This window comes from Coturnix japonica, chromosome 1 (assembly GCF_001577835.2).
Source record: "Coturnix japonica isolate 7356 chromosome 1, Coturnix japonica 2.1, whole genome shotgun sequence".
Taxonomy (NCBI): domain Eukaryota; kingdom Metazoa; phylum Chordata; class Aves; order Galliformes; family Phasianidae; genus Coturnix; species Coturnix japonica.
In genome coordinates, this window is record NC_029516.1 from 79,418,734 (window position 1) to 79,427,737 (window position 9,004).

Genomic DNA, 9,004 nt, shown 5'->3' on the forward strand with positions numbered 1-9,004 from the left:
TTTTAATTAAATAAATGAATGTATGAGTGAAGGACTAAAAGGATGTGACAAATGAGAAGGTTTATTATTCAAACATCTTATTTCCAGAGCTATCAGTCTATCAACTACCAACTGATGCACCTGTAGCCGGGTGCTGCTGTCCCTGCTGCCTGCAGAGAGTCCTGCACAGACTGGGAACTAAAGAACTAAAGAACGCTTTTCTTTAGTTTGGTTCCCATGCTTTCGTTTGATATTCTGGAATCCAACAGAACCAGTGATGCTCCTGAAGCCGTTTGAATCACACCCCTTTCTACAGCATTAAGTGCTTTATCTGTAAGGGAAAGGTTTGATGTAGAGATGGTGTCTGGATGCAGGACTGGGGCGTACGCTGAGTTTGAGGGCAAAACTAAACAGACAGGAGCTGTTTGCTCCCTCACAGATGAGAGGTCTCGATGGGCAGCCCTGAGGTACGTACAGCACCCGCTCACCACAGCAGCCCATGGAGCGCATGCGGAGGCGCATGCGTGTGGAGGCGGACATGGCGGCGTCTTTGGGGCTGCGGCGGTGCAGTGGCTGCACCTCAGTCCCGCTTTTGGGGTTGCCGCTGCTCAGTGCGGCCCTGGGGCTCCCGGGTAAGGAGGGGCCCCGGGTGGGAATGGAGCCGCTCCGCTGCCTGAGGAAACGCGAGGAGGAGGGGGCGGGTGTGTTGGTGCGGGGTCTCACTCTTTGGGCACTGCTGCCGCTGGGGTAGAGCGGCTGGAAAGCTGCCAGGGGTAAAAGGGGCGGGGGGTGTTACCTGAGAGCGGAGTGTGCGACGTACAATCCTCTAATCTTAAAGATTAAGAGGGTTAGAGTCTTATCAGAAGTCTTGTCCAAGCTTTCAGTTTAACACGTTATCTTGCTGAGAGGGATAATAGAGTGGATTAATTCCTTGTAACGCCTCTCTACAAACCACTTATCTTCATCCACAGTAGAGGTACAGCTGGCTGCTGAGTTCAGCAGATCTTTGCCTCTTTAGGAGATGCATGAGAAATGTATATTTCCACAACAGTCAACTCTTTCTCCATATGATTTGTATTTAATACTTTTTTTTTTTTTTTTTTTTTGTATTTACAGAAAACACAGCTTGATTTTTTAACCTCCTGTGTTTTGTGTCTAAGTGCTGTTAAGATGAAACAGTGCTGAGGATCTTGACTCAGAGCTTATCACCCTAATTTTCAGTGTTACTGACAGTAGTCAGCATGTGACTGATGTTACTGCTAAGCACCTTCAAATCATTACATTACAGTATTGAAGAATGTAGAAGACACTTCTGTTTTTCTTTTCTCCTGAGCCTAAGTACTGTAATTTCACATAACATACATATATTTCCTGAATTCTCATTTTATAAAATGCTATTATTTCTGCCAGAGCTGTCTTAGTGGTGGTACTTCATACCTCTCTTTATTAGTTTGCAGGTGGAAGTCGTCAGTCAGCTTTCTTACTCGACCTGATCGACCAAATCTAGCCTACCGTAAGCTGAAAGGCAGGAATCCAGGGGTTATTTTCCTTCCAGGCTTCCAGTCAAATATGAATGGTCAGAAAGCAATTGCCCTTGAAGATTTCTGCAGCTGTCAAGGTCATGCCTTCGTCAGGTACATTGTTCTTGAGAATATGAAATAGGTATCATATGTTGAGTTGGGTGTTTGATTTGTAGTGCATGCTGTTCTGTACACAAGCTCTGTTTAATTTGTGTTCAGCAATACTGCTGAGTTTTATTTTCTGTGTTGTTGTAGGTAGTACCACAACTTTTGATGATTGGTTTTTCAGATTTGATTATACAGGATGTGGAAGTTCACAGGGGAACTTTGAGGAGTGTACAATTGGGAAGTGGAGGAAAGATGTTCTTTCTGTACTGGATGAACTTACAGATGGACCACAGGTTGTATTTCATCCTTAAATATAAAACATGTTTTTTTTCCTGAAGGTGGAATATTGTGTAATCAAAAATACACTGCAGTAGATCCTGTCTAGAATAGCTTCTGTTTAACGGCTTGCACCTTCTAGCTGTCAAGCAGGCCTGTTTGAAATGACATTATTTGTAGGGCTTCTTTTGCAAACAGGTTTATCACAACTTTGTGAAGGTGTGGGTTGGCAGGAGATGCTTCAGTAGAGCAGAGCTGTCACTGGCACTGAGTTACATGAGCCCTGACCCGGTCCCAAGAGGTTTGGGAAAGGCTTGTGGAGGAGGTTCCACCTAGTAAGGGACAAGCCTCCTGCCTGGGAGGTGGTGGAGTTGCCATCCCTGGCAGTGTTCAAGAAGTGTCTGGATAAGGAGCTAGGAGATATGGTTTAAGGGTTTTCTGTAGGTATGGTGAAGGGAGGTCAGTTGGACTAGATGATCTTATAGGTCCTTTCCAACCTTGTGATTCTATGATGATTCTATGATGATGCTGATTATAAGGAGCTGTTCAGTGCTTTGCAGTTCTCCTCTTGGAAGAGTGAGGCTTTGTCCCACTGCTGATCCATTAATTGAAGGATTTGCAGGAACGTTGGAAGTTAAGATGCTCTATATAATAAAATAGCTTAACAAAAACGAGCCAAAACAGTGATTGGCTTCTTCATTTACTTTTGAAATGACTGTGAGAAAGTCAGTCTGCATCCCGGAAAAGCCTAGTATTGTATTTGAAAAACATTTTATATTCTCAGTTGCTTTTGTTGACCTGCCGCTGCACAGAGCCTTTTGATGGGCCTTTAAGAAAAGTATGGAAGCAATACTGAATTGTTTCAACTCTCATTTTGTTTGCAGTGTTTCAGTCTCAGAGATCAATAGCCATCCGTGTCAAACAAAAAGAGTAATAACATTCCAGATTCTGCAGTGCTTACTCAGGCAAAATTTCCACTGGAGGTGACAACAGTTCTGCCTGGGTAAGGACAGCAGGATTATGTCCAAGGTTTAAGTACTTAAATGAGATGAAAGCCGACGCTTTGTAAATAGAAAATAAAAGCTGTTTCCTATAAAGTAACATCTGTTTTCTTCTCTTTTAAGATTCTGGTGGGCTCCAGCTTGGGAGGATGGCTGATGCTCCATGCTGCGATAGCACGCCCAGATAAAGTAGCTGCTCTAGTTGGAGTAGCTGTAGCAGCAGACCATCTCGTAACAGCCTTTAGGAGGCTTTCCATTGAGGTAAAGCTGATGGTTGTCTGTTGTGCAAGCAAAACATTTGGCAAGGTAAACGCTTGAAAAAAGTTCTTTTGTTCAAGCTGTACTTTCCCTTCAAGATTTCCGATATTTCTTTCTGTGTTTGTGGTGGAGGTAAGCAGAAAATTATGATTATTAAGGTATCTGCAAAATACTGTGCTTCTACTGTGATGCTAGTGTGAACCTACAGTGTGTTTATTTTACTGTGGCAGATAGGCTGTGAAGTCAGATCCCTGTAGTTCAACAGTCTGTTAGATTTCAGTGTTAAAATATCTTATATTTGCATTAAAATTGGGTTGAATCCTATTCAGCTTACTGTATATAAGTTGAATAGCGGCAAAGATTGAGTGTATTTAGAGCAGGAATAAATTGAAACATTCTAAAAAAAACCCACTGTAACTTCTGTCTTGTATACTTTGCACTTTTTATAGGCGCAAAAAGAAATAGAAGATAAAGGCGAATGGAAGTTTCCAATGAAGCATAACGAGGAAGGATATTACTCCGTGACCTATGACTTCATTAGAGAAGCAGAAAATCACTGTCTGCTAAATAGCCCTATCCCTATAACATGTCCCATCCGTCTTATCCATGGCATGAAGGATGGTGATGTCCCTTGGCAGATCTCTATGCAAGTCGCTGATCGTGTTCTGAGCAAAGATGTGGATGTTATTCTCCGCAAAGCTGGCCAACATCGAATGAGTGAGAAGGAAGACACAAAGCTTCTTGTGAACACTGTCGATGATTTAATTGACAAGTTGGCAACGCTAACGTAATCTGCAGAGCAGCATAAATAGATGAAGCCTATACCTGACTCTTTTCCATCAGAAGCAGAAATCCTGTTCTTAATGAGATTATTCTAGCAGTGTGACTATCACAGTAGGAACAAAGCTCAGTCTGCTGTTTCCTTACCTCTGTTTCATAAATAAAGGTATTTTTTTAATGCTGCGTTTGTACAGATAGACCAAAATATAAGGAAGTGCTGCTGCTGGATGCTTTACCTCTTAAATATCTTCTTTTTTTTCCCCATGAGCCTCCTACCCTTTTGTACTGAAATGCTCATTCAGTTTTGTTACTGCTGACCTTGTACAGTACAACTGAAGTTACTTATGTTAGAAGTAGTGAACAATATGAAGTAAACAGCTTCCTCATAACTGATGGCAGCGTTCTTAAGGTGCAGAGCAGGCATTCAGGAATAGTTAATGTCAATTAAGGCCTAAAATTAGCAGTTATGATGGGTGTGTTTTAGGGTTTTTTGGGTTGGTTGGTTGGTTTTGAATTGAGGCTTACGCCTATAAACATTCAGTTCAACTGTAGTAGTTGTTGCGGTACCTTTGAGCAAGACAGAGGAAAACAGGTGTGAAAGGGGCTGTTTTGTGAGTGCTTTGTGTGTTTTTGTCTATCCACTGTTCTCTTATAACAGCCTTTCGGTGAGAGAAGGTGGGTGAGCATAAATGTTGAGGATACGAAACTGCAGCATCAGTTGCCTTAATGTCAGCATTACCAAAGGGTAATGATAGGGGTATTTTTGTGCTAGTTGTTTGGTTGATTTGCCTGTTTTCTGTACTTTTCTCCTTGCTAAATGGCGGTTAGTGATAGCATTTACTTTACAGTTACAGCCCCAATTTATTATGTACAGTGTAAATGCAAAGACTGGTTGTACTGTTGAGAATCAGTGAACACTAGTGCCTCTCTCTGTGCTCCCTTACCACTTTATTAATTCGGTATGTATTCCTGTGCATATAAAGAGGCAGACTTTTTGTAGACAGATGTTTTTTCCTCTAAATTTACCACCGTAGTTCTGTTCTCATTGCAGGCACAGCATTTATCCTTGTGTTCCTGCTGGAAACTGCCAGCATTTTGATCACTGCCAGCATATGTTCAGATGCCAGGAAGAAGGGATAGATGATAACCAATAAGCTCCAACGCGTTCTCTGTTGCCATGCTGATGTTGTCAAAGCTCTGCTGCTAATTGCAATAACAGAAAGTCTGAAGGAAAACAACATTATGGCATAGCTTTCCAAATGCTGTAGCACTCCTGAAACCAGAGATTTACATCCTACACATGGCCAGCTCTTGACCTCTCAGGAAGTCTTGACAATCTTAAGTAATGCAATATTTGTATGTTAGAGTGTTGTCATTTTATTTTCTACCCTGTATTTGTCCCCAGAATTACTGCATGTGGCATCTCCTTCATCTTTGCCAGTAGATGTCTGGGTAGTGAATTGTTTTCAGTGTTAGTCATGTTTAAAAGTAAGTATAATAAGTAAAAAATAATTATTTTTGCTAGTACCTGTAGGTTAAGCTGTTAGCTTATCCTTTACTTTTGGCAGGTCTGAAAGTGGCTCTGGGCTCTTCCATCACTGTGTGTTGTACAGACGTTGGGAGTGATACAGCTGCCACAGTACGTGGAAGCTCTGGACACAAACAGCATCTTCTCTTGTTGATTTTGATCAAGCAGTATTCGTTGAATAAGCACGTGGAGTGTTTTTCTTCTATGTAAAGCTTAACATACAGATCATTAACTCCCACCAAGGAATCAAGTTTCATGACTAAGTAACAAAAAGCCTTTATAGCAAGTCGCAGAAGCTTGATTACCATATAATACCAAAGAAGCAAGTGATAGATGTCACCAAAAGAAACAGAAGTATTAACCACCTGACTTCAGTTGTCCCTGCTCCTTAAAGATGCTTTAGTTTCCAGTTTGCTGCAGGAAAATCTGTGGAGCTACTCAAATGGTGTGAAACACAGATTATTCTGTTTTCTGAAGGGAGGGAAGTGGTAGATTCGTTTGCGTGAGTGTGTGATTAAGCTCCGTAATAGACCATTATGTACTGAAAAAGTCTATAAAGCGTATTAAACTCGTTTCCTATCAGGCAAGTGCTCTTAGCCTCTGTTTATTGAGCTGTGCTAATGTAACTTCTTATCTTGTCTTGTATTCCACTTGTTCTGTGCCTTCTGTTGTTTGACTTTGTAGTACATGCAGCAGCCTTTTTTTTCCTTCTTGCTTGAGTTCCATGGTATGAAGTGTACCATATAGGTCCAGTGTAGACAGTTTATTTTCTCTTGCACAAACACTGAGTACAAAAACATCCTAGATGGACAGGCCTGAGAGGAACTGCCTCCTGCTGTTTCTTTCTTATGTTAATTTTGACTACATGCTTTCCTTTGGACATTCTCGGATGGAACAAAGAGATTTATGGTACGCTGCTTTTCATATCAAATAAAAATATGCTATAGAGGAACTTTCAACTAGTGATGTTCACAGCTGCTCTCATGTTTTTAGTGCTCTGGTTGTACTGCCATAGATGGCTAAAGCATTTTCTGAACGAGTGCAAGAGCGGAAGGAAAACTGCCTTGGGGAATACTAAGATGTGAAGCTGATTGTTAAATGTTACTCAGTTGTGCTGTTAGAAAGAGCTCTGCCTTCCACTAAAGATTTATTAAAAAAAAAGAAAGTAAACAATTATGTTAAAGCTTTATGGCTTTGTAGGTCAGTTCATCCAGTTGACTTTGTTGCTGCAGCATCTCATCTCTCTTTGGTATGTATTTATAGAATCACAGAATTGCCCAGGGTTGGAAAAGACCTTAGAGATCACCAAGTCCAACTGCAACCTAACTGTACTACCCTAACTCTAACAACCCTCTGCTAAATCATGTCCCTGAGCACTGCATCCAAATAGATTTTAAACACATTCAGAGGTGCTGACTCAACCACCTCCCTGGGGAGCCTCTTCCAGTGCTTAACAACCCTTCCTGTAAAGAAGTTTTTCCTGATATCCAACCTGAACTTACCCTTGCAGAACTTAAGGCCATTTCCTCTCATCCTGTCACCGGTGAGAAAAGACCAACCCCACTCTTGCTGTAAGCACCTTTCAGATACTGGAAGAGAGCAATAATGTCTCCCCTCAGCTTCCTTTTCCCCAGACTAAACAGCCCCAGTTCCTTCAGTCTCTCCTCATAGGGCTTATACTCCAAGCCCTTCACAAGCCTTGTTGCCTTTCTGTGGACCTGCTCCAGCACCTCAGTGTCCTTTCTTTACTGAGGTGCCCAAAACTGAACACAGTACTCGAGGTGAGGCCTCACCAATGCCAAGTACAGGGGCAGGATGACTTCCCTTGTCCTGCTCACCACACCATTCCTGATACAAGCCAGGATGCCATTGGCCTTCTTGGCCACCTGGGCACACTGGCTCATATTCAGCTGACTGTCCTTCAGAACATAAAAAAAATGTTAGTTAGAGCCTTGGACATGTTAGGCATAAATCTAAATTACAGGACCTATTGCAGCCTTGTTGTAGACTTGTCCTTGTATTTCTCTTTCAAGCCTTGTATTTCTGTGTTACACGGTCCAGTGCTTCTCCCTTATTAAAGAGAAGTGGTTATCTTCTGTATGGTTGGCAACTGTGACTTGTGATCTGCTTGTGAGGAAAAGGCACGTTCCCAGCGTGCTGCAGTGCCTTGCTTTTTGCTTGGCAAGGAGCTCTGGCTGGCTCTGCGTTTATATCTGAAACAAAAATACAGATTTAAATTGGTTTTAGACTGACGCTTCAGAGGTTGTATTCTTCTTGGGCTTTCTGGCCTGCACCAAGCGGTCTGCTTGCCTCCCACGTGGCAATGTGAGAAGGTCAGTGCTGCCTGTTGGCTGGGAGCAGGTGCTGCCTCTGGGCAAAGGTATGCTGGGAGCAGCACGCCTGAGGGCTAAAGGGATGCTAAAGGGTCACCCAGGCCTTCTGCCTGGGAAAGCAGTCCTTGGGGGACATGGGCTGTCTTGGGGCGGGTTGGGCCTTAGGAGGATCCTTTGCATTGCTTCTGTTCTGAGCACGGTTTGCAGGGCAGAACACATTCCAGGGTGTTCTCCTCCTTAGATGCTAATTCTTGAAGTCCCTAACAGCAAAGTGAAATCACTAATAGTAAGGAGAGAATGTGTATTTGAGGGATTTTTTTTTAAATTTTAATTCTAATTGCTTTATCTGATGGGAGCTGATCCATCGTAATTTCAACAGACAGCAGTTGGGGATGGCTGAAACAACCAGACTCTTTCTATGGAATGAATTGACAAAGAGCAAATCTAACAAAGGTCAAGGGTTGCTTTGTGGGAGAGCAAGGTGTGCTTTTCTCTTTGTGTTCCAGTTAGAAGGCATTGAAAGCTATGAATCTAAACACGGGCAGTGAGGAAAGTAGTGTTGGCTTTACCATTGCTGGCAGCCATTCACAGATTTACGAAGATTTTGAAACTTGGAATATTGTGATTATCTGTTTTATTTGAAGCATAAGATGAACCGCGGGGTTTACAAGCATTACAAGTCTTCAAGCTCCATCTCCATTCATTAAATAGAATCCTGTTTTAGTTGTAAGTTTCAATCTTGGGTTACCAAGGAAAAATAAATGAGACAAAATCTATTTGAAACTGTAAGTGGGATGTTCTAATGGTAATGCCTTTGCTGCTGAAAGTCTGATGCTTTCTTCCATGTCATGATTCTGACCATCAGTCTGTTGTATGCATTTGTCCAAGAGAAGAAACCTGAGTTCTCCTTTGCTTTGAAACCACATGTGCCTGCTCTTTTCCTCTGGTTTTGGTGAGCTAAACAGGTAATCCTTCTTACTCCCTATGTACAACTCGATATAAATACACCTGATAATTAATTTCTCAATTACAGTCATTACAGTTAGCTTTCATTTCTTTACCGTGTCGTGTTGCTGCAGAATCAGTTTAGCTCCCTGATCAATAGTGTGCAGTCACTGATGCTGAATTGCAGAGCTCTTAGTAAGTTGTATCATCACTATCTCTTTTCAAGCCAAACTCATTCCGTTGTTTTTCTCTGGCTCGATGACACAATAGCAGGCT

At 42.2% G+C, this 9,004-nt stretch overlaps 1 protein-coding gene across 1 annotated transcript; it reads left to right on the forward strand.

Moving 5' to 3' along the window:
- Positions 1 to 454: 454 nt before the first annotated feature.
- On the forward strand, positions 455 to 6,409 carry ABHD10 (abhydrolase domain containing 10, depalmitoylase). Its single transcript, XM_015878286.2, has 5 exons — positions 455 to 611; positions 1,430 to 1,613; positions 1,789 to 1,900; positions 3,008 to 3,145; positions 3,592 to 6,409. The coding sequence occupies exons 1-5, from the start codon at positions 479 to 481 to the stop codon at positions 3,931 to 3,933; spliced, it is 909 nt and encodes a 302-aa protein (XP_015733772.1). The 5' UTR covers positions 455 to 478; the 3' UTR covers positions 3,934 to 6,409.
- The last annotated feature ends 2,595 nt before the right edge of the window (positions 6,410 to 9,004 follow it).